The sequence below is a fragment of the Salarias fasciatus genome, chromosome 16 (assembly GCF_902148845.1).
Source record: "Salarias fasciatus chromosome 16, fSalaFa1.1, whole genome shotgun sequence".
Lineage (NCBI taxonomy): Eukaryota > Metazoa > Chordata > Actinopteri > Blenniiformes > Blenniidae > Salarias > Salarias fasciatus.
Window position 1 is genome coordinate 29603548 of NC_043760.1, and position 25289 is coordinate 29628836.

Here is a 25289-nt window from a genome sequence, read left to right on the forward strand (position 1 = left end):
GCTATTTAGTGTTCCCACAACGTCAAACTGTTTAGTTAATTCACTTGTTTTTCTCAGGGTTTCCAAAAATAAGAGGGGTTTTTTTGTTTGTTTTGTTTTGTTTTGTTTTTAAGTGCAGAGTGCACCTATCTGAGTTTGGACAGGTTACTGACTTCGTGACCCGGATCAGAACATTGACTGTAAATGTAAAGATTGAGACAGAAGACGCGCTGAACAAATGGCTCCACTCAGTGGTCAGAGGAAGAAGTGCTCCTCTGCCTCCACTGACTGACTTATCTTTATCATAATTTATCACCTTTACAGAACGAACACAGAACCCTTAAATGTCCAGTCACATCTATGAATGAGTCTCAAACTCATATTTTATGTTGTTCACAACAAAGTCCTTTAATACATGTTTTTTTTCTACATTCATTGATGAGCCTTTGTAAGCTTATTAGAAAGTATTTGAGCAGACAGTTCAGTGGAGCTGGAGGATTTTTATTAACTATAGCCAATAATAATAATAATAATAATAATAATAATAATAATAATAATAATAATAATAATAATAATAATAATAAAGACGCCATCCTGGTTTAAAACGCCTCTCATTGTGGCTCGCAGTGCGTGATATACAGTACGTCTCCAACAGGGATCAGACGGAGACCGGTCAGCAGCGGCTTCTGCCTCTGGATGGAGGCGCGTCCAGAAAGACGCATGTGACGGCCGGTGAGCGGAGCGCGGCCCGCGGCGCGGCTCTGACGGGATGAAAGAGCAGGACGTGCACTGAAAGCCTATTCACGACGCACCGGAGGGCTCCAACAACTGGTTGGACTGGCTCGTGCCTCCGCCGCGCTGTCAGCCAATAGATGAGTGGCCGATGCGCATGCATGCAGCCCGCCGCCGCCGCCGCCGCGCGCATCACCGAGAGGCGCACTGACAGCTTTCCATGTTCGAGGGAGGAAACCAGACCTGCCGGATTCACAGCAGCCAGCCGTCATCTGCATCCACGACCCGAGGTGTTTACACCGGAGAGCATCTCTCTCACACACACACACTCACACACACACATCACGCATCATTTTCCTCCCTTTCTCTCCCGTAACGCACAGATGACATCGTAACCTGGGCGGTGAGCAGCGCAGATACCAAAACACGGCCGCTTTGTTGAGGAGGACCTGCCGTCTCCGGACATGAATTCGGCGGAACAGACGGTTACGTGGCTGATCACGCTCGGGGTGCTGGAGTCGCCGAAGAAGACCATCTCGGACCCCGAGGCGTTCCTGCAGACCTCCCTGAAGGATGGGGTGGTCCTGTGCAGGCTGCTGGAGCGGCTCAGCCCGGGCTCCACGGAAAAAGTAAGAGCAACACACACACACACACACACACACACACACACACACACACACACACACACACACACACACACACACACATACACACACGCACGCACGCACACAGATGTCCCCCGCTCCCCGCATTATAGCCAACCCGCCCGCCCCGTCGGCGTGTCTGCGCGCTGCCCGGATCCGTGAAACCGACGCGGTTTGTTGTCTGGCCTCTCTTTCTGCCCACTGATCCGTGAGGCAATTTCTTTTGTAGGTCACGGCAGTCCGTGTTATTGTCTGCGGCGGCCGCGCACACGCTCATGTCAGCGCGTGAGGAGGAGGAGGAGAGGGGCCGCTGCCTCCACCGCGCGCGGATCAGCGAACGGAAAATTGAGTCATCGGCTTGATGGAGGGATGCTGCATCCTCTCCTGCTTATTAGTCTTCATAATGAAGGCCTCGTTTCGTGTGCACGTTTAGCGCACGTCTCACACGCACGACAGGGCCGCGGTTTCTGCCCGGAGCGCCGGTTCGATTCCCCTCTCTAATGCGGGGCGGCGCTCCTCGTATGTCAGTGTCTTTTGGTACACGGTGGAACAATCGGCCGGGGACGAGCGGCCGTCTGAGCGGCCCGTGGCCGCGAGAGTGGGCCGCCATTGACTGCAAAGGCGCACTGGCGGAGACGGACCCCTCTCCCTTTTAAAGAAACAGCGCAGTCTCCCTCTCCCCCTCTCCCTCTGTGTGTCAAGAAAACCACATAATGGAGTCTTTTTTTCTTCCTGGAGAGATGTTCTTCTCGAACCCAGACCCGCGTCTTCTCACAATCCTGAAGATTTACCTGTGAAATGGCGAACAGGTTCTTCCATTTTCCTCCTGGAGGATTTCTGTGCGCACAGGAGCGCATCTGCCTCCTTAAATGGTGGGACTGTGTCCTTAAGTGTGTCTGAAATAGGAACTGAGAGATTAATTTATCCTCCTGATGGGTGAAATCCAGTGGGGCTAAATCAGCTTGCTGCTGTTACGTATATGGCGGATTAAATGTGTTTTATTTCCAAAAAAAACTAAGAAGATTTCCCAAAACTTGGAACCTGGTTAAATCACTACGCTTTGGATGAGCACTCACATAAAACTCTGAGAGTATGGGCCATGGCAGAAACAAATCAACAGTACTTTTGATGTAAAGAGCTTGAATATAAACTGAATTATTGTGAATCATTCCAGTGATTGTCTGTATTGGTTGATACAGATGATATTGGGAGTTTACAAAAACTCACACACATCTGTAATTATTTTCTGTATTAACCACTTTTTATCAAGGATTATCTGGATTGTGTAGACTTACAGTCACAACAGTCGTTGAACTTTCAAAGTTAAATAAACCCTGAGCTGTGCAGGAAGCCAGAGGTGTCAAACTGTTCAGTACAAAGGGCCATGCAGTGTCCAGCTCCATCACAGCTGGGTTAGATTATCTAATAGTAGCAGAAAAGCTTCCTAAAGTTCTGAAATATGTTTTCTTTAGTGCGAAAATCAAACCGTGAAAATGTTCCCATTTCACGCTCTTTACAGAAAAATGTGTATAATATAAAATTAAAAAACCTGCCACTGTGTTTATCTGAAGACGAATGTTGGGAAAAGTCAGTATTTCTGCAGCCGTCCGCATGTTTTCATCAATCCACCCCGCTGGCTTGGCCTCAATGCTGCTCTGTTTTACTCCGTCCAGTTTTACTGCAGTGCCACTGATCTGTCGTTCTACAGCCACTGTTCCAGCTGATCTTCACGTTCGGGTCTGAAATACTGCTTTCCCCAGCTGGAAAACTAAGAATCGTCCAGGATTTATCGAAATCCCTCGGCTTTGATCACATTCTCACTGAACTGCGTTTGGCTAAACCGAGTGGGAGACGTACGACACATCTGGAGCCAGTGTCAGCCGCCGGATGCTGGATATGCTGCTTTAATGAACATAGATGTAAATAGGAGACGCTCCTCGCTGGCCTCACTTGCTCTGCTTCCCCAGTTTCCTCCTCTATCATCATACTGCGCAGAGGAGATGCGTGGCAGTGATATGGCAGCACAAACAACCTCGTTTCCACATGTATTATTCACGTGTATCTGATGAGAAGATAAGAGGTTATCAGTGGCACGGTGTGTTGATTGCAAAGGTAGCGACATCATGCTTTGGTCTTGAGGAGGGCCGAACATGAGAAATCCTGAGCTTATTAGTCGACAAATAACCACAAACCAGATACCAACCAATAGAGAATGTTTCTCACACACACACATAAACAAATATACAAAAGCAAGAGTTTTCCTTCATGCAGGCTGATTTGCACACAGGTACAAATCTAAAGTAAAGTAACATTGACATGAATGTATTAATGAAACATTCGCTGTGCTGCTGGAAGATGCAGGTGAACCTTCAGGCTACGACTACTAGGAGTTTCTAATGTTCAGTCAGACTTTTGCTCATGAAATATAGAAAAACTTTAGGATTCAGCTGTAAACCACCTCTGCATGCTGAAAAAGAAAAGAGGTGGGATTAAATCAGGACTAGTTGCTTTCAGAGTCATCCTTTTAGGTCAGTCAGGTGATGAATTATTAGTTTCATAGAAATGATTTAGTATTTTGAGTCCTCTCAAAGTGAATGCCCAGACTAATTCATTCCAAAATACAAAATTCAACAGCTGCAGGTTTGAATCTGTCCATGCATGACGTTGGCCCAAGAGCAGCCCAGCACTCAATGCTGATGGAAGAAATGTCTCATTAATGGACGATATTAAGGTTGAATTATTCAGGAAAACATGATGCGCTACAAATGCTTTAACAAGGGCACGGCGTACGAACAGGAGAACAGCCTCCGGGCCTGGACTGCTCCATCAGACAGGAAAAGGAATGTACTAATTCAATAATGTGTCCAAGACGATAAGGTCACACTATCCGCCAGCTGAAGCTCTGTGGAGGTCAGGTGATGCTGAAGCACAATGCATCGAAGGACAAGCTGTTTGGTAAGAGTCCAGGCCAGAATCGTTTGGAAAAAAATATATTTATTTAATTATTAATATAATATATATATATAAAATATTTATAATTAAACTCCTAATCTGTCACTGTCACCCTGAACCACAACCCTTTATCACATTGTTGACTGATAATATAAGAATATAGAAATAGTCATGAACAGCAGGAATAGTGAAGCTTCTGCAAGAACTGAAAACAAGGATTCTTTAATCATTTTAACAGCGCATCCTAAACAACTTTCACTCATGTAACAGCAGTATTAGAAACAGTAAAACCCCTTATAGCATCCAGGAATAAGGCAACATAGTGTTGTTTAACAATACATGAGTTAAAAACAATCATTGTACAGTAAAATAATACATTAAAGAAAAAGAAAAACTGAAACAGAGTGAAACTGTATAATTACAATTTTCAGAGGTCTAAAGCCGCACACCTCACCTTTCCGGGCAGAAAAACAACAACACCGAAACACAAGAGAAGAGAAATGACATCTGGACATGAGATCCATCTCAGGCAGTCCTCCAGTCATTTTGTTCTGGGCTTTTCGTTATATTCTTAGACACACTAGAGGTTATTCATCCACAAACTATCAGAACCTAACACATCAACATGGCTGCCATATCTTTAAGAACCTGTCAGCTGACCCTCTGAGTGTACCTGATTTTCTCTAACTTAATAAAAAGAAGCATGGCTGTCATCCACTGTCTGGACGGTTGCAGTCATTCCATCTAATTAAAATCTGTCGTCTGGCTATTAGTTTGGCAAAAGACAGGAGATCTTGTGAATTTTTATTCACACCTACATTTTGTGTCAGCACCCCAAATAGGGTGAGAAATGCAGACGGCTCTAAGACTCCTCCCATAGTTTCAGAAAGCATCATGAAAATCAGCATCCAGTAATTCAACAAACTGGAACATTCCCAAAACAGAGTGGCTTGGAATGGTTTGCAGCGGTCACATACGGGGTTTATGGTTGGCACGAATTCAGACAACTTAGCCTTCGTCCAGTGCGTCGATGGAAAAATTGAACTGTATAATAGTAAGTTTCCTACATATTGAGGAAGTGTATATCGGCCCCATCATCTCTGACCCTGAGGTCTCAGAGATTTCTGCACCAAGGTCTCCTTCCCGCCGGTCTTTAAGGTCATTGAGAGTTGTGAAATCTTCTTTTTTTAATATGAAATACAGTGTGTACGTATATCCAATCTTACTCTTTTGAGATGATATTAGGTTATTGACAGGATCTATCAGTGTGTTTGGAGGGTGTGAGAAAAAGTGAACAAACCTACAAACTGAAATCAAATATTAACTGTTGTCATCACGCGGAGGGCTCCGCTGTTTGGTCAAATAATGTTGACATGCAGAATGTTCAGTGCACAAAAACATCATTTCTCACATCTTTCTGATATTCTTTTTTTTAAATGTCCAGATATTTATTCTCTTTCCAAACAATGATTCATATAAAACAACTTCTAAACAATCAATTCCACATGGATGTGAGAGTCACATTACACAGGGTTTAACACAAGGAGAGAGTCGTAAGGACAAAAAAGAATTTTTTTTCATGAAATGCTCCTATTATTGCAGCAGAAATGTTTACATTAATATTTTTTTCCCATCATTGTTTTGTTGCCACCCTATGATATCTTGTTTATTCAATCATCTTCTGCCCGGTGTCGGAGTTCGCCCCAGTGAACGACGGGGTCGCGTCTTTGCACCTTCGGGTCGGCAGCAGATGTTTCACTGTCGTCTCGGCCTACAGGCCGAACAGCAGAGCAGAGTGCCTGACCAGCGTTGAGTCCCTTGGAGGGGTGTTGGACAGTGCTCTGGCTGGGGACGCCATCGTTCCACTGGGGGACTTCATGGCCCACATGGGCAGCGACAGGATTCACAGCCTCCCTGATCTGAACCCGAGTGGTGTTCTGTTATTGGACTTCTGTGCTGGCTGCAGTTTGTCCATAACAAACACCGTGTTCGAGCACGGGGGTGTCCATGAGTACTCTTGGCACAAGGACACCCTAGGTCGGAGGTCGATGATCGACTTTATTGTCCTGTCATCTGAAGGCTGACCTCGTGTCTTGGACACTCGGGTGGAGAGAGGAGCAGAGCTGTGGACCGATCTCCACCTGGTGGTGAGTTGGATTCGCTTACGTGTTGTGAGGGTCTACTGGGAACATCTGGTGGAACCCTCTGTCAGCAGGGTTTTCAACTCCCACCTCCGGGAGAGCTTCTCTCATGTCCCAAGGGAGGCTGGGGACATTGAGTCCGAGTGGACCGTGTTCTCCACCTCCATTGTCGAAGCAGCTGCCCGGAGCTGTGGTCGTAAGGTCTCCGGTGCCTGTCGTGGCAGCAAACCTCGAACCCGGTGATGGAGACAGGAAGTAAAGGCTGCCGTTAAGCTGAAGAAGGAGTCCTATCGAGTCTTGTGGGCTCGTGGGACTCCAGAAGCAGCTGACAGATACCGACCGAGGGAACTGCAGCCTGAGAGGTTGTGGAGGCAAAAACTCGGGTCTGGGAGGAGTTCAGGAGGCCATGGACTACCAGTTGGCCTCGAAGACATTCTGGCAAATCATCCAGTGCCAAAGCAGGTCTCCACTAACACTGTTTACAGTGGAGGAGGGGAGCTGCTGACCTCAACTGGGGAAATTATTGGACGGTGGAAGGAATACTTCGAGGACCTCCTCAATCCCGTCGCCACGTCTTCCGTGGAGGAAGCAGAGGCTGAGGTCTCAGAGGTGGACTCGTCCATCACCCAAGTCAAAGTCTCCTCGGTGGCAAGACTTGGGGTAGATAATATTCGCTCTGAGTACCTTAAGTCTCTGGATGTGCAGGGACTGTCTTGGTTGACTTGTCTCTGTAACATCGTGTGAGAGTCGGTGACAGGACCTCTGGATTGGCAGACCGAGTGGTGGTTCCCCTTTTTAAAAAGGGGGAACGGAGGGTGTGCTCCAACTATAGGGGGATCACACTCCTCAGCCTCGTCGGGAAAGTCTACTCCAGGTCCTGGAGAGGAGGATCCGACCAATACCTCGGATCCAGGAGGAACAATGCAGTTTTTGTCCTGGTGGTGGAACCCTGGATATGTACTATAGCCTCCATCAGGTGCTCAAGGGTTAAAGCGACACTAAGGAACTTTTCAACCTTAATAAAACATTTTAATATCTTTTGTGATGATACATCGACTTACAACTAGTTGAATGACCCCTCTGTCACGGGCTGAGGGCGTCAGTATTGCTTTCACTTGGACTGAGCAGCTGTGAGGAGGGTGGTAGGAACCCTGCACAATAAAAAACTCCAAATGTGCGGACTGCTTTACAGCATGCGTCACACCATGATATAACATTGTTTAGCCACCATTAGATTCATTACCTCGTCGTTATCCATCCTTCACACAGCCACTGGAAACAAATGTAGATGAGTTCAGTCCGACAGCATGCCACCGGGAGCAGCATTTTACGACGCCACGCGCTAGTCCTCATGGGAACTGTGGTATTCGTTCAGGCAAAACACTACCGCTTTTGTCCACTGGCGCCGCCAAAATCAATGAAAACTGAAAGTTCCTTAGTGTTGCTTTAATGGGAGTTCGCCCAACCAGTCCCCATGTGTTTTGTGGATTTGGAGAAGGAGTTTGACCGGATCCCTTGTGGCATTATGTGGGGTGTGCTTTAGTAATACCAAGTCCAGGCCCCTTTTTCAGGGCCGTCCGGTCTCTGTATGACTGGAGTAGGAGTCTGGTCCTTATAGCCAGCAGTAAGTCAGACTTGTTCCTGGAGCATGTTGGACTGGTTCTGGAGGGGGTCCGGTTCAGGGACCACCGAATTTCATCTTTGCTTTTTGATGGATGGATGGATGAATGAAGAGTTCTATATTTAAAGAGATAAATTGGAGTAACGTGTGTTCTCTGTGATGTCTTTAGTTTGGTTGTTGTTTCGCAGTTGGACAGTGTGTCTCTTCTTTAGGAGTGTAATATGTGGAACTGTGGTGTGAAGTTTGAATTGATTTGGTGCAGAGAGATTTACTAGATATATTTACAGAAACTCCAGGCTTTTGTCTGAATTCTACAGCAATATGACTACATCTCCTATATGTTCACAAGTTCTACAAAACCAGATATCGTCAATCTTGAATTTTCTTCAGAAAAAAACAATCTGAAATTCTCATCAGATCATCCTTCCATTCTGCTTAATCCAACTCAGTGTTCCAGGATGTCGGAGCTGATTCTGACAGACGATATAGCCAAAGGCAGAATATACCTCCATTCAGTAGCTTATGACAAGTGTTGAATACTTCATTTGAAAAAAAAAGACACAGATTGTTGAGCAGTGTTTGTTTACCTGTTTTTACACTGTGGTACAAATGTCAGCTTTGCTCATTGTTGTTGAGTAATTTGCATTAAAACGTGATAAGAAGCCCCTGAGTGCTTTCATGAGTCACAGCGACTGTTTTATGGGTGAAATTAGCCTGAATCAGAGCGCTACCTGCTGGAACATGCCACAGGACAAATTAAAACAAGTAAACAAATTAAGGCTGTCGAGGTTTTTGCTGACGGTATAAACTTGTTTCACGCTTGCAGATAGACTCTCACTGCAAAGCTTTCATCTGATCCTGCCTTATTTCACATGGGGGAAGGAAAATTTCAGTTGAGATAGTTTATCTATTTTCTTGCCATCAAATAAATAAAGTGGAAGTTACACTTAGGTTGTAAAAATTTATACAGTTCATGGTGATTTCAGCCAATATTGGTGCAATGTTTTTTTTTTATCAAATATTTCAACTTTATTAATAATTAGCAGAGTTGAAGATACTTTAGGTTTTTGTATTCATCCCAATATTATATAAAGGTGGTTGTCATGAAATTCTACCTAGATCCTAAGGAAAAGTGGATGAGTTCACCTCTTTAAAACTTAAATGTACAATTTGTCCATTTTTTTATATTGATGCTTAGAGGAAGCAGCGCCTATATTTTTTTTTTATAAGACATATATAATAAAGCTATTCTATTCTGTTCTGTTCTATTCACTGCTAAAACTCACAATGTCTCATCCCATTTGATGTCAGATAAATTCACTTAAAAAGTATATTTTGGGGCTTTAAAACAATGCATCTAAAATCAAGACAACTTTTATTTGTTCACTTATTTCTGAGCAAAAGTACCCTTCGCTGTGTTTGTTTACAGTAATGCAAATGACATGAGTTAAAGGGGAGCAGACATTATTTAAGGACATTCCAGGACAGTTCAAAATTATCCTGAAAATATACATTTGTTAGAAAGAGGAGCAAAAGAGGAATGATTTCAGTGTGTTCATTGCACAAAGAGCCGCCAGCTCAACATTTGGGAGGATTTGAAGAGTACTCCTTTAAGATACCACCGTATGTAACGTCCAGAGCGGTAACGCTGGCTCGTGCAGGCCCGGGCCCGGTGCGAGGAGACGGGGATCCCTGCGTCTCCACGTCATTTCCCCCGAGCGGCGCCGCGGCTCCGCGCACTTCCCCGCTGCGCGCTGCGCGTCCCGCTGCGTCCGGAGCGTCAGTCCGTCAGTCCGTCAGCCCGCCAGGCCCGACCCGATCCGCGGCTTCGATGCGCGTCGAAGGAGGAGATCCATTTTACTGAGACCGCTGAAAGCGTCCCGCACGACCGCGCCGGGAGCCGGATGGGAGAGGAGCGCGGCGAGAAGGGGGAGCTCTCTCTCTAACCAGCGTTTCCGTCTCTGCAGATCTACCCAGATCCCAAGAACGACGGCGAGTGCCTGAGCAACATAAAGGAGTTTCTGAAGGGCTGCACATCGTTTCGCGTCGAGGTAAGCACCTTCCCAGCCCTCTTTCTCCACATCGTGAGTGTTTTCAGGACAGAGCTTGTGCACGGCGGAGGGGGGAGCGGGGGGGAACCGTGCAGTTTGCATGTTTGGAGGGACACAATAGACAATGCGTCCGTGGAGAGGGACGGAGCGGAGGAGGAGGGAAGTAGCAGCCCAGAACAATCGCCCATCGCTCGGCTTGGCCGCTCCGGGCCCGGACCTCAGCTTTATTTCCTTCAGACCGCGGAGCTGCTGTCTGAGAAACTCCTGGATCAGGGCTACGCGTCCTGATCAGTGCAAAGCTTTTGTCCTCGGGCTCAAGCCTGGCTTCATTGTGGCCACCTCCTCAAATCAGAGTCACCGAAATCAAATCACCACCGTGGCTCCCAAAACACAAGACAGCTGTTATATAAGCAGGGTTTGTCTTAACATGATCGCTGCTGCTTCATGGTCCAAACATGTCTCCAGAGAGAGGAGTTCTCTCTTCTCTCCTTCATATGTTTATTAGCAGGACTGGTTAATGAAAATAACGCTGTGATCCAGAGAGAAAGGAGGACAGAGAGTTGTGTGTGGCTGTCCGGGTGTTGGACAGTGCATAGAGGGGTCATTGAACCTTCCCAGTGTGACAATGCAGCTCAGTGTTGGTGAGCACTGCTTCTCCCAGCAGAGCGCCGGAGCCGAGCGCCGTCACGTTGAGCATGTGTATGTCCCATACAGCTGGAATTCTGAAGACCTGCACCGGCACTGGGTTGGACCAGATCTCTGCAGCCTTCACCTGTATCCAGTCCTCCACGTCACCCAGCCAGCCGCCTGTTTGACGACACACCGTCGCCGGTCCCGTCATTTATTTTTGCCGCACTGTGTTCGGTGCTGACTGACTTTATTTGAGCGAACTGGCCAAAGCAGGATTACAGTAATTTGGGACATGGCAGTCGCACTGCTCACCATCTGTGGAGCAGAGATGGACGTTCTCCAGAGCTCTGAGCGCCGCTGGCTCCGACCCCAGGTAGTCAGGACAGCCGATTAGAGCAGAGGCCGCTGATGCCCTGTATTTTCACTTCTGACCAACTTCCTTTCAGCAGAGTTGGTCTGGACGGTTCAGGCTTGATGTGTTTCTCTGTGTGATTGAAACATGTCGGCAGGATTTGTTCCGTTTTGGGCGTTTAGTTTAGTTTAGGTGCTGAAACTGTGTCTGAAAGTCAGGCAGCTGCAGTTGCTGACCTTTTAACCCTCAATGGCTTTGACCACAGGAAGTGATCATTGCCTTTCCCAATTCCCATGACCCCTCAGGTCCCACTGGAACGGTAGCATCACACCACATCCACCCTGGGATTAATTACAGGTCCATCTGTCGGGGCCGGTGGGTCAGACTGGAGAGCAACACTGGAAATAAAGCAAAGCTGCACTTTAATTTATTTCATGAGGTTTCTGTGTCAGCTGTTTGAATGCCCTCAATCAACATGCAAAACGTAAAAATTAGCCAGTTATCCCAAATAAAGCAAAATGAGGATCTTTGTCAGTCAAGAAATGAGGTGTGACGTATTTATATTGGGCTTGGAGATACTGATCGGATCATTTGATCGTTTCTAGATATCTCAGATACCAGATGCTACAATAACTGACGTGAAACCAGCTCTCAGGTATATGTACGCTGTGGGTGGATGTCAGTGAGGGTCCGGTGGCTTCACACAGACATCAGCAGCTTTTGTTTTCCACCTATAATCACCAGAGCACGACAGATAATTCCTCCCGGGCTGATTTCTCTAATCAGATTTGCCAAACTTTCTGCTCCGGCTCGGTTCAGGAGGCTTTTTGTCTTCAGGAACTGAAACACATGATGGTCAGGTGACCCGCCGGTTCAGGGAAGAGTATCTCACTGTTGAGCCTCACAGAGCACTGCTGGGCCGCATGGTTAAAGCCATTGTTTTAAAACAGAATGAGTCTGGAAACACGCTGAGCCTCAGCCTGTTGTTCTCCACGGTTTGCGTCCTGGAATATACTGTATTAATGAGACGCAGCGGTGCAGCTTCGCTCAGCCCTGCAGTGCATGCAGCCGGCGCAGCGGAGGAACGCCTGGCGCCCGTCACCTGACCGTGCGGGGCAGTTTGTTGTGATTCCCGCGCTGCTACGCACTCATTTGGTCGATCATAAGAGTGTGGGAGTGATTTGTTGCGCAGTGGTGGCGTGTGGAGTCTCAGAGGGGCGTGTGTGATTGTCTCGACCTGCTCCCAGGGATCAGGCGGACGAGTCCTGGCTCGTACCATTAGTCATGCCGGTTACGTTCACACTTGAATCTTTAATGCGTCTTCTTATTCAGCGTGTGTCGCTGTGAGTGTGGCTGGAGGAAGAGGAAGAGGAAGAGGAAGAGGAAGAGGAAGAGTCACGCCGTGCAGAAGTCCTGCTGGGAGGAGAAAGTCGGGAGCAAATACTGATGAAAGTGCTTCCACCTGAATGCTTCACCATGGACAGTCAGCCTTCAGCACACACACACACACACACACACACACACACACACACTGGGATTTCCAAGCACACTCACTGTCAAGGACCTTCATTCTCTTATCGCCCAGAGGACATATCTGCAATCAGAGCGGAAGGAGGAAGCGACTCGTATCTCTCAGCCACTCAGCCTCAGAGGAGCTGAAGCGACAGTAACTGGTCAGTGGGAGCCGTTAGCCGGTCAGAGGAGGCTCGTACACACACTTCTACACTTCTACACTTTAACTGCGCTCGGGTACAAACTGACGGTTTTTAATCTTCAACCAGTTCATGGCAGGACCAGCAGCACCGGCTGGGAGCTCTGCAGCTTCTCATTTTGTTCTTGTCCATCTTCCTGTTTTCAATCCCTGCTGAATTTACAGGAAGACACAATACACACACGAACACACACACACACACTCTTTTATACCTACAAGCGGTTCGTTGAAGTTGACAGCCAGGTCGCCTGTCGGCACACGCAGTATGAACCCAGCTGGACGCGGCTCTGCGGGTTCTGAGGCTGTATTTACTTGGCGAGTCGAGCAGGAGAGAATTAATCAGCCTGATTAGAATCTGCATTCATGATGAATCGCTTCCCGTGGTCGAGTCTCGGTCCGTGTCTGTGCCGACACTGAACTGCTGTGAGTCATGAGTATTCAGTATGACTAAAGCAGTATATATAGATGTGTTTTTTTTTTGTTGTTGTTTTTTTTACAATGATTTATCAAGAAAGTCAACAAACGAATCGGGCTCCGTGTGTGAAGTTTACATGTTCTACCTGGGTGTGTGGTGGGACTTTCTCTGAGTACGCTGGTTTCTTTGCAATTAGAGGTTGACTAGTGAATTTATGCCACTCCTACTCTCTCTCTCACACACACACACACTCTGGTTGTGTGGCAGCAGAAAGGGGCGCTGGGTTCCTCAGTACCAGCTGTATTCTCTGCCCTGCGGTGAATGCAGTGGTCTGTCGCTGCTGCTGTCTGCTGAGCGCCGGTGTTTTTTTTCCCGTTACTCGTGTCGGGGATGACGGGAGTTATTGATCAGCCCCTCGGTGCTGGCACCGTGTTCCACCGCCGCCGCCGCTCTGCTGCGCTGTAATCAGCGATCCTCTCCAGAGGGGAAATGAGCGGCTGGATGAGTGTGTGTCTCTGACCCGGCTCTCCCGGATCTCCTCCACAGCCGTTCGAGGCCAGCGACCTGCTGCTGGGACTCAACTTCTCCAAGGTGCTGAGCAGCCTGGTGGCTTTGAACAAAGTGACGGCAGGTGAGTTCAAACGTGTCTGTGGACCCATGATGCATTGAGGCAGGCAGTGCAGAGTGTGTGTGTGGGCCTGCTGTGTTTACATCCCGCCCTCCTGCCCGCAGATATCGGCGTGGGCAGTGACTCGGTGTGCGCCCGGCACTCCTCGGCTCACCGCATCAAGTCGTTCGAGTCGCTGTCCTCGCAGGCGTCGCTGGGCCGGTCCTCCAAGCTGCTGCTCAACCAGTTCCGCAGTCTGGTAAGGTCACAGCCGAGGATGTGAACCGCTCGCCTCCTGAACGCTCTTCCTGTTGGTGAGGAAGAGTCTGAGAGGTGTGGAATGAATGATCAATAATAACTTGAAGTGAATTAGTGTATTGATTTGAGTTTTTTTTTAATGCAGAGTCACTGTTTCCATGTTTTCATAAATGATACAGTCAACGCTCCAGGCGGTATTATTACTGTTTATTTTGACTGCTTCTCCACTCAGGCTGCAGTTTGTTCAAACTGTACAGGAAAAAGCACGAAGACCATAATTAGCCTTTAATTCTAGATCCGTCACGACAAGAGACACATTTCAGTACTGCGGTCTTTATATAAGACATAGAAATCAAAACATGCACGTCACCTTCCACACTTGCAAATGTATAAAATTAATATAATGCATGGTATAAAGAGTGAATTCTTTTCAGTGTAGTGACAGAGTGTCAAAAGCCGCTGTCCCCTCGTCCATCAGGACATGTCCGAGAACAGCGGGCAGCAGCTGCTGGTCAAGGCTCGCTTCAACTTCCAGCAGACCAACGAGGATGAGCTGACCTTCAGCAAGGGGGACATCATCGGCGTGACGCGCCAGGAGGAGGGCGGCTGGTGGGAGGGCACCTTCAACGGCCGCACCGGCTGGTTTCCCAGCAACTATGTGCGCGAGGTCAAAGGTTCTGGTGAGTCCCGAGACCACCCTGGAAGAAAGATGCGACTGTGATGAGAGGATGTTTGTTTGTGTTCAGACTGTTCAGGAATGGTCAGGTCCTTGTATGCAAGCCTTTCTCTGGAAAAATGATGTTCTGGTTCAAGTTCCTGACAGTTGGGTGAATCCACAGCTTCTCTAAGTCATCTGTTCCTTTTCTGGTCCCAGACAAACAAGTGTCTCCGAAGTCTGGGACCCTGAAGAGCCCCCCCAAAGGCTTCGACACGTCTGCCATCAGCAAGACCTACTATAACCTGGTAAGAGAGCCGGCCTGCAGCTTCTGATCGGTTTGGTTTGCTCATCGTGTTTTTAAATGTGTGTGTGTGTGTGTAGTCTTGTTTCACAGTAATGCAAAGCAGTTTTATTTATTTATTTCAAAGGAGAAAATTCAAACTACCTTCCATCATATCTTTTTCCCTTTTTATTTCAGGTGTTACAGAATATTTTGGAAACGGAGACTGAATATTCCAAGGATCTTCAGAATCTCCTGATGAACTACCTGCGGCCGCTTCACAGCGTCGACAAGTACGGATCGTTTGGGCGCCGGCCGGCAGAGCGGGATGTGACGGATCGGTGTGATTCCTGTGAGCAGCATCGCCTGCAGCTGAGTGTTTTGTCTCGTGCGTCTCTCCTGCAGACTGAGCGGCTCAGACGTGGCTCTCATCCTGGGGAACCTGGAGGAGATCAGCACCTTCCAGCAGATGCTGGTCCAGTCGCTGGAGGAGTGCACGAAGTGAGCCTCATGCACACACAGCCACACTGCAGCGCCCCCCTCACTGCCTCACAAGCTGCAGAGACCTCTAGTGTTAGACTCCATGTACTGCAGGCACAGCGAATTAACCAAATACTGCACCATGCAGTGTTTCCACCACCTTCTGTGATGCTTCCAGCCTAAACCTGTTCTGTGAGGCCAGCTTGTCTTTAATTTTACTGGAATATCTTTGTTTTTTTTTTTCTTTCTTTAGACTTCCAGAAAGCCAACAAAGGGTGGGCGGCTTCTTCCTCAACCTCATGCCACAGATGAAGGCTCTCTATATCGGCTACTGCTCCAACCATCCGTCTGCAGTCAACGTCCTCACCCAGCACAGGTACGTGCGCATCGAGCTGCTTTCATTTTGGAGGGATTTCAGCTGGTGACATGAAAAATGAGGCTACAGACACTTTGCTGTTGAATTGTGGGCACTGCTGCTGTAGCTATCGGTTATGTGGTGACTGGTAAAAATAGCAGAGGAGCAGAAAGATCCGCAGGTTTTCCTCAGGTAAATGAAATAAATGAAATCCTCATGAGCTGATTCCTAAAGCAAAGGGCTGCGGTCTTTGCAGCCCTCTGCAAGTTTCCATGTTTCGCTTGTTCAGGTCACCAAATATTCTTAGTCAAGGTTTTGTTCTTGCTCTGACACACCTGATGGTTCGTTCTCCTGTTTCTGCAGAGCGTTTTTTCTTTTAAATCACATGAACAGGAAGTAGGAAACTAAAACATGCAGTACTGGGGTTTCTGAATAACAGGGTTTGGACACACTGTACCAGCGGACAGTAAGAAATGAAACCAACCAACAAACTTCACACACCTCCGAGAAAGGGAAAAGAAACTTCAAAAACTCTCAGTTTAACCCCTCCTATTTATAGTTAACCTTAACTACTTATAAGGGCAATGGGATTTGAACCTGCAAACCTCTGAACTCACCTCACTAACTTCACCACTGCGAAAACGGATTAAATCAAATTCCACCAAGCAATCTTTGAATCATTGAAAGACTGAAAGAAAGCATGATTTATCTGAGTGAATCTGATGATTAATGAAGAGAATGTCAGGTTTCAGGAGCGGTTAGAGTCCTGATGACTTCCAGAAAGCTGCTGTTTAGTAGTAGACTGGGTCCTTTTTAATTCTGAGGATTATCTGCTGTGAATCTCAGCGACCAACCAGAGACGCTGTTGGTAGACAGTCGGCTGTTTCTATGGAAACCGGTCCGTCCGGCTCCGTCACATGTCCGCGGGGCTTCCTCACTGCCCCCATGTGACCGTCAGCCAGTTCAGTATCTATGAAGTGTGTGTTCCTTTCATCTGTGTGTGTGTCCTGATGAGTCGATCTGTGAGGAAAGAGTTTTTCCTCCTCCTGCAGTGATGTGCTGGGGGAGTTCATGGAGAGCCGCGGGGCGGTCACCCCGGGGATCCTCACCCTCACCACGGGCCTCAGCAAGCCCTTCATGAGACTGGACAAATACCCCACCCTGCTCAAAGAGCTGGAGAGGCACATGGAGGTGAGGGTTCGACGCCCCGGCGTCGCAGCCCGGTGCCGAGCGGCGTGTTTAATGAGCAGCCTGTTTCTGTCCGTCCAGGAGAACCACCCCGACAGGCCGGACATTCAGAAGTGCATGACGACCTTCAAAAGTCTCTCTGTAAGCCGGTCACACGTCCTCCAGCCTCTCGCGTCACATCACCACCTTTTTAAATAATAAATTGGATTAAAAGCCGCCGTTGAAGCAGCCGTCCGCCTGTCCGCTCCGTCCCGTCCCGGCAGGCGCAGTGCCAGGAGGTCCGCAAGCGGAAGGAGCTGGAGCTGCAGATCCTGACCGAGTCCATCCGGCTGTGGGAGGGGGACGACATCAAGACGCTGGGCTCGGTCCTCTACATGAGCCAGGTCTTGGTCCAGAGCCACGTCTCAGAGGTACAGCCCTGGACACACAGGTGGATTCAGCAGCGCAGCTCGTCTCTGTCCGTCTCCTGCTCAGTCCCTTTAAGGACCGACCGCAGGATCCGGATCAGCTGAAGAGAGGAGAATATCTTTAAAGTGCGACTCTGCTCCTCCTGCTGCGCCTTCAGCTTTCAGAAAACTAAAATACTGTTTCAAAGTCAACTGTTATCGCTGATATGTTTTCTCTCAGAACAGAACATCAAAGCATTGAAGCATTTTGTGAAGTTAATTTGTGATAACTACAGCCTCCAGTCACTACATGTGATTTCATGAATCATCTAAGGAGTATTTTAGTGTTTTCATGACAAATAAGATGAAAATCTTACCAGACCTGGATTAATAGGGTTTGTGGAATCGGTCTAGACAGTCGGAGTCACAGTGAAGCAAAGTATTGACGACTTGTAGAAGCGAGTGCTGTCGGTTTTAATCGCGATTAATCCATTGAGGTCTGCCAATTGGGTCAAAGAAAAGAACCAGAGGATCATAGTCTTTTTCCTGACATTGGGACTGACTTATGAGGATTAGATTCTTCATTGCGATTAATCTCAACTTTAAAAAAGTTCATTGTTGACAGTTCTCCATGAATTAATCATGATTAATTGCAATTAAAACTGACAGCACTAGTAGAAGCATGATTGTGAACCAGGCGGTGCTGTTTCAGGAGTTTCCCTCGGAGGTTGTTCCAGTATTTCTGTTCTTCCACATCTGATTTCACACATTTGACCAACATGTCCTCCCCAGCTGCACTTCTTCACTGATCATTTCTGAAGCTTTTATCACGTCTTACCAAGACAGTTGTTGCAGAAACCTCTTGATGTGTTAATTTTCCATTTCCGTCTGGTTGTGTGGCGCTGGCCCGCCGTCAGGAGAAGAACGAGCGCTACCTCATGCTCTTCCCTCACGTCCTGCTCATGTTGTCCGCCAGCCCCAGGATGAGTGGGTTCATCTTCCAGGTCAGGACTCGCTCTGAAGCCGCCGTGTCGGCGCCGCCGCCGTGTTTCTCAGGTGTGTGATGTGGGCACGTCTCTGCAGGGGAAGCTGCCGCTGGCCGGAATGATCGTGACCAAACTGGAGGACGGCGAAACCCTGAAGAACTCATTCGAGCTCAACGGTAAGGTGTCACGACCCGGGCGCGGGGTTCCGCCGGGCCTTCGCCACGTTGACGGGCTGAACGGCGTCCTCCCCGTCCTTTCAGGCACCATGTTCGACCGCCTCCAGGTGGCGTGCTCCAACCAGCAGGACCTGCAGGACTGGGTGGAGCACCTGAGCAGACAGATCAAGCACACCGCCGCCACGGCGCCCAGCCACAAGCCGCTCGCCGTTCCCTGCCACACGGTCAGAAACACGCCGCTGTACACCCATCTGCATCGTTTACCCCCTGCTGAGAGCCTGAAAGTCAATATTCCATAAGAGGCTGGCTCATGTAGCGTCAATGACTCTTTGTCTTTAGTGAGACTTTTAACTGCCGTGGTTTGTGTTGTATGGTGACTCCGCCCTGTGGATCTCCCCCCCCCAGCTCCCCTCTCACCCCCTCACCCCGTCCCGGCACGCCGAGGGGAGGGCGATGACGGTGGCGCCGACGTACCACACCCTCCCCCACCCCTCCTCGCACGGGATGTCTCACAGCACCATGATGTGGGGCCCCCTGGAGCCCCCCAACACCCCCAAGCCCTGGAGCCTGAGCTGCCTGCGGCCCGCCCCCCCGCTGCGGCCCTCCGCCGCGCTCTGCTACAAAGAGGTGCCGGCGCGGGGGGAGCGGGAGCTGCTGGAGGTTTCCTCAGACCGGCCTCCGCTCTAACCCCCCCCCCCCCCTCTCTTCACTCCAGGATCTCAGTAAAAGTCCGAAGAGTGTGAAGAAGCTGCTCCCCAAACGCAAACCGGAACGCAAGCAGTCGGAGGAGGAGTTCGCCTTGAGGAAGAGTGAGTTGGAACTCTTCAGACTCGGTGTGAGACAGACGGTTCGTGTTAGCGGGTGGAAGCTAACCCCCCCTCCCCCCCCCCCCCCCCCTCCCCCGCTCCAGGTACAGCTGCTCTGGAGGAAGACGCCCAGATCCTGAAAGTCATCGAGGCGTACTGCACCAGCGCCAAGACCCGGCAGACCCTCAACTCCAGTAAGAGCCGGCCCCCCCTCGCTCGCGCTCGCCGGCTCGGAGCCGTAGATCCTCTGAGCAGCTGCACTTCCTGTTCCGCTGATCCTTCTAACCGTGTCTCCTCTCCTCTGTCTCTCCTCCACTCCTCTGTCGCCGGCATCGCTCGGTCTGCCTTGAGTTCCTCCCCTCTCTCATTATTCTTTTTTTTTTCTTTGCTTTCTTGGTTTTTCTGGTTTCCTCCATCGTCCCTCCATCGTGTCGTTGGCTTTATGATTTGCCATTTGTTGAAATGTTGGATGCCCCCCCCCCCACCCGCTTCCACCCCCCTTCCACCCCCCCGCTCCATGGCTGTCCTCCCCTCCGTTGTGCGCCGTGGCGGCTGGCTTGGCCCCGCCCCCTCCAGCCTGGCAGGGCACCGACCTGATGCACAACCACGTGCTGGCCGACGTGGACCAGTCGTGCGCGGAGCCGCCGGGCCGCCGCGGCAGCGTGTCGCGGCCGGAGCTGACCTCCGACCTGTCGGAGGACTCAGACTATGACTCCATCTGGACCAGCCACAGCTACCGGATGGGCTCGGTGCCGCGCAAGAGCTGCATCTCCCACCAGAACTGAGCCCTGACCTCCGTATCTCTACGGATTAAAGAACGACTTTCTTTTTTTTTTTTTTTATTTAGCTATTTATTTTCTATGGTATTTGTTCATTTTTTTTGGTAAGTTATTTGGTTTATTTATTTTCTGCGGGTTTGTTTAAAGATGCGTGAAGCGTCTCCCTGTTGCCTTTTTCCCTTTTCTGTGCCTCCTCTCTTTCTGTAGTTGTCATGCAGTAAGTGTTTAGTAATGAATCTTGATTTATCTTGAATGTGACGGCTCCCCTCGTCTGACCGGAGATGTGGAGGACTCTCAGCAGGGGGTCTGGAGCGGAGCGAGGGAGGGGGAGGGGGGGGGATGGGACCGAGCTTTTCCTGTCTGATATTCAGATGTAATTCAGGAACGAGTGTATTCTATTTATCATGTACTACTTCTCTCCAGTATGTGTTTTTAGAGTATATATGCTCAAACATAGCACAGATGCTGCACAAGCACACTCACACACACTCACACACACACACACACACACACAACATGCAACACTAAATTCTCATTTCAGTCCACTGCTGGTTTTGTTCACACTGCCAGCTCCGAGCAAAGCGAAGCTCATCGCGCTCAGACAGAACATGAAGACTCAAAAGAACCCTGCTGACTCTGACCGCTTCTGGAATCCAGTCTTAGTTTTTTTTCGTCCTTGGTCGTAGCTGCTGCAGAAAGAAGAGACACTCTTCACGCTGTTGTCCGACAAGCCGGCGTACCAAACACATTATCACCAGGAAAATAACGCGTCTCTTCTGTTCATTCCCCTCTTCAGACTTGCCCTGCAGTAGCATGAAGTTAGAGGTTCGGATCGTTTAGTTTTTTTCAGCTTTTCAGTCCTGTGAGTTCTGCAAACACGTCTTCTGAGCCCACTTCTGTTTAGCTGGATGCAAGAAAAGCTACGTGACGAAACAGGCTAAATTAAATGTTTTTCTATGGAAAGGTGCAAATCCTGTGGTCAGTCGGGTGATGTTTCTGCCTGTAGAACAAGTTTGCATCAAAAAACCTTTTTCTTCTTCAAAAAAAACATCAACCTAAACTTAGTTTACTCATCAAGCCGATAAATTACAAGTGATAGTAGTTTTTTCCCGAACACAAGGTGGGGACGTGTCTCTGAATCGGACGGTTTCCCTCCGGGTGTAGCTGTGGTCGGTATCGGACCGCTGAGCCTCGCCAGGCTCCCCACACCTGTCCTGCATTAATAACTATTTTTATGAAGAAGTATTTTTCCAGTGTTGGTATTAAAAGTACAGGTCGACATCCTCCTACAGCGAGCAGTGCGAGGTGACATATGAAATATATTGGTCCATGTTACAGTTGGAACTGTTTCCTTAATCATTTCTTTATGGTATTTATTATTTTGTATACAGCTTTTTTCTTATTTATATTTTATTCTACATGTCAATGTTTACAAAATGATCCCTTCCAGAATCATTTGTTCTCTTTTTTAATGTGTAATTTATTTAATTTAATTTAGTTTTTTTTTTTTACAATTTACTGTTCAGTATGAAAGTTTACACTCAGATTATATAACATGAGGTGTTTGGATTATTTTGCACAGTCATGTAACGGGCCAGGGGAGTGCGGGTCGGCTTTGGGTGGGGGTCCAAACTCTGTTCAGCTCTCTACTTTCCGTCGTCTGCCTACAGTGTGTATGATATAATCTGAACAGGTAGACATAAGTATTCAGTGTTACTGTAAAGTAAAAGCTCATTCGTAGTGTAAATGCTCACCTTCAGTGTTCTGAAAGCATTGAGGGTCCAAATAAGAGAAGAAAAAAAAAAACAAAAGAAAAGAAATGAAAGACTGCGGTTATACAGGAACATTTCTATGTGAACTTCTCAGAATACCGTCAGAGTGACTTGAAATATGAAGAGCACATAGTCTCCCTTTCTGTAAATACTAGATGTCCTGGAGCAAGAGAAAAAAGCCCACTCTACCTTCTCCCCGAGTCTCCAGCTGAGAATATCACTGTCCTTATATCATGTGCTATACTTCGTGACAGGTGTATTCTGTGGTGGAAGAACTGTGCGGCGGTGCAGGAGCAGAGACCGGCCGCCCTCCATGTGCTCTAATGTCGTGTTCAGTTCACACATGTCTGATCTGCAAACAGCGCCTTCAGTGTATCTCTGCTGCACTGCTGAAGTGTCCGCGTCCCAACGCTGTACGACGACTTTTGAATAAATCTGTTCTTTGGTAGACTCCGGCATTCTGGTGATTTGTTTTCATGCAGCTGCTTTCATTTTTGGAAAACTGTCTTGTATTCCTGTTTGTGTGTGTGTGTGTGTGTGTGTTTTTAATCCTCTCTGTTTTCCTCTGGATTCTGGCCTCTGCATGACTAACACACTACCGCCGTCCGCCTGCTCTGCCCGGACGCTCGCAGCGAGGCCAGTAACGTCCGGACCACTGCTGGGAACTGTGGGGGGGGGGCAGAGTGAAGTCCGATCTCTTGTTGAGCGCTGCTTTGTTTTGAAACAGGGCCGCAGAGGGAAACGGGGCTTCAGGTCATCGTCCCCGGGGAGGACAGACTCCTGGTGGACGATCCCAGCCGCAACGGGCAGAGTGCTGCCGAGGACAAGTAAGAAAACACACCCACGGCGTCGTCGGAGCAGATTTCATATGATAAAAACTATATTTAACACAATTTCTAATATTTTCAGTTAAATTTAGGGTTGGATAAAAAAAAGAACTCAGGCTTTTTCCACAGTGTCACATGTTGATGTTTAGTGTATTTATTCGGTAACGGGATGCATTCTGGGATCTGTTCCAGGAGCCTGGTGGATGTGGTGTACGCCCTGAGGGACGAGGTTCAGGAGCTGAAGCAGGTGAATGTGCAGGACGAGCTGGCCGCACGTCGCCATTCTGAAGAGGAGTTTAACTGAATTATTTTGCAACGCAGGACAATAAGAAGATGAAGAGGTCTCTGGAGGAGGAGCAGAGGGCGCGTAAGGATCTGGAGAAAGCTGTGAGGAGGCTGCTGAAGAGCATCAACGACCCCACCTGGGACGAGACCAACCTGTGAGACTCCAGTCCGTCCGGCCGGCCGGAGCGCCGTGCTGTGTGTCCACTCGCCTGCTCAGTGTCAAACACATACTCACATAAACCGTTATCAGGCGACTCTGTGTGAGTGTGTGTGTGTGTGTGTGTGTGTCCATGCATTAAGATGGGCATGAGCGTGCCTTGATGCTGAACTGCCTCGAGCCTCTTTTCCCACAGTAACATTCCTGAAGCAGCAGGTCAGAGATGGAATCGTTTGAAGAAACGTGGCGGGAAACGCCTGCAGCGCAGCGGAGACTTCACTGATGTTTACAGTCATTTCAACAGCGCCGCTGTCCACCGGTACATCACGGTACTTCAGTGGTTTATACCGTCTGGGACACGTTTAAACTTGAATAATGCCTTTTTCACAGCTGCTCATATTTAATGTGTTGATAACGTCGGCATTCTGCAGGGTTTTTCTATTAGACACGGGCCTGGTGTTTTTAGCCTGGAGCAAAGGTCATCGGTTTTTGTGAAATTTCTGACCTCTTTGTTCTTTTACCCCTTTGTATTTTGACCTTTTTTCTGGGCATCCCAAGGGAACTGTACAGATGTTGAACTTGTACTGTATGATGTAAATACTGCTAAAAGATGAGCCTGTGTTTGGGAGAAATAAACGTGTTTCTTTAAAGGATGACTTGGAGTTGTTGCCACGTGTGATTCCACAGCAGGATGGCTCTGAGCTCCCATTCGAATGAATTACAGCTGCAAACGTCCCACAACTGGGATATTTTTCCCTTCCTGATCACAAGGCCAGAAATTAAACCAGAAAAACAGGCATGTCTGTGACCTGTGACCATTAAATGTGAGAGTTGTGGTGGTTTCATGGAGAAGAGAACTTCAAACGGAAAGTCCAGTGAATCCCATAAACACGCCGTTCAATTCATTATCCTCAATTCCTCCTTGGCGTTAACATGAAAACTACCACAAATACTAGAAGAATTTGAAAGAATTTGTCAACATGAACCAGAATCTTCTAAAGTCAAATGTCTGTTATGAAGTTTTCAAATGTGTGAAAATTCTGCAACTCTTTATTAAATGTCGTACGTGTAATAAGAGTTCTCAGTGTCACAGAGCTATTCAAAGTTTAAAAATGTTCAGGACAGTCAACTCACCAGTTAGTCCAGCAGTTTCTCAATTGGCTGTTTCTTTCTTCTTATTATTCTTTTTTTTGTTGTTGTTGTTCTCCACTCCTGCCTTGAGCTTCAGACAGATTCTTATTTGGAACCGGGGGTGAGGCTGCCCTGAGTCTAGACTCTCAGGCTCTGGGGTGGGGGTTGGGGTGTGGGTGGGGGTGGGGGTGGCTCAGCTGGCACACCGCTACTGTTCACTATACTTGATACAAAACTTCAGGAACATGTCGGAATCCAGAAAACTGTTATGATACAAACACAGAAATAAAACCCCATTATATTGCATGAAAATTGACTGAAGTGGAGCAATTTTGGCAACAAATCAAACCCGAAATCCCCCGATTTAGTGGAGCAAAATTTTCTGTCCGGTTACAGAGATTTTTTTTTTTTTTTTTTTTTCCACAAGCGTGACTGTTGTGCATATAGAACCTGAGTGAGCCTGAGAGCCTGAGCTCAGGGCACAGAGCCTCTGTTTCCAGATAATGAAGCTGCAGGCAGGAGTGGAGATAAAGTCACGTGTTCAAAAAGAAAGAAAAAACAGCCAATTGAGAAACTGCTGGACAGCTGGTGAGTTTTCAGGATTTTCACAACTTGAAGCGAATGTGAACATTTTTTAAACTTGTAATATCTTTGTGACATTGAGAACTCTTGTTACAACTTTACACATTTGAAAAACCTAATTACAGACAACTTTAGAAGATTCTGGTTCACTGGACAGAGATAGAGATACAGACAACTCTAAATACACACCGATGAATAGCTTAGCTACAGTAATACCCCCGTACACCACCCCCACCCCTCTTCCTCCACCCGAACTCAAGGCCGTTCAGACCTTCTGCATCCGGGGTGGGGTTGGTCCATGTGGTGTGAATACCACCATGCACTGCTGTGTGTGAAACTACATGAGTC

General features: G+C 48.1%; 1 protein-coding gene across 3 annotated transcripts; it reads left to right on the plus strand.

Annotated features, from left to right (window-relative positions):
* The first annotated feature begins 938 nt into the window (after nucleotides 1–938).
* Nucleotides 939–23881, plus strand: arhgef7a (Rho guanine nucleotide exchange factor (GEF) 7a). 3 transcript variants are annotated; one of them, XM_030111878.1, is made up of 23 exons: nucleotides 939–1001; nucleotides 1095–1340; nucleotides 10037–10120; nucleotides 13775–13859; nucleotides 13961–14094; nucleotides 14572–14773; nucleotides 14968–15056; nucleotides 15230–15324; nucleotides 15437–15532; nucleotides 15765–15887; nucleotides 16919–17057; nucleotides 17136–17195; nucleotides 17318–17464; nucleotides 18358–18444; nucleotides 18524–18602; nucleotides 18687–18826; nucleotides 19008–19229; nucleotides 19318–19411; nucleotides 19513–19602; nucleotides 19985–20164; nucleotides 22687–22786; nucleotides 22979–23033; nucleotides 23108–23881. In XM_030111878.1, exons 2-23 carry the CDS (start codon nucleotides 1176–1178, stop codon nucleotides 23228–23230), a joined length of 2589 nt encoding a protein of 862 aa, XP_029967738.1. In that variant the 5' UTR covers nucleotides 939–1001; nucleotides 1095–1175; the 3' UTR covers nucleotides 23231–23881. The 3 variants fall into 3 exon arrangements, with proteins under 3 accessions (XP_029967738.1, XP_029967736.1, XP_029967737.1); XM_030111876.1 differs by lacking the exon at nucleotides 19985–20164; XM_030111877.1 differs by lacking the exons at nucleotides 22687–22786; nucleotides 22979–23033; nucleotides 23108–23881 and having other exon boundaries at nucleotides 19985–20218.
* The last annotated feature ends 1408 nt before the right edge of the window (nucleotides 23882–25289 follow it).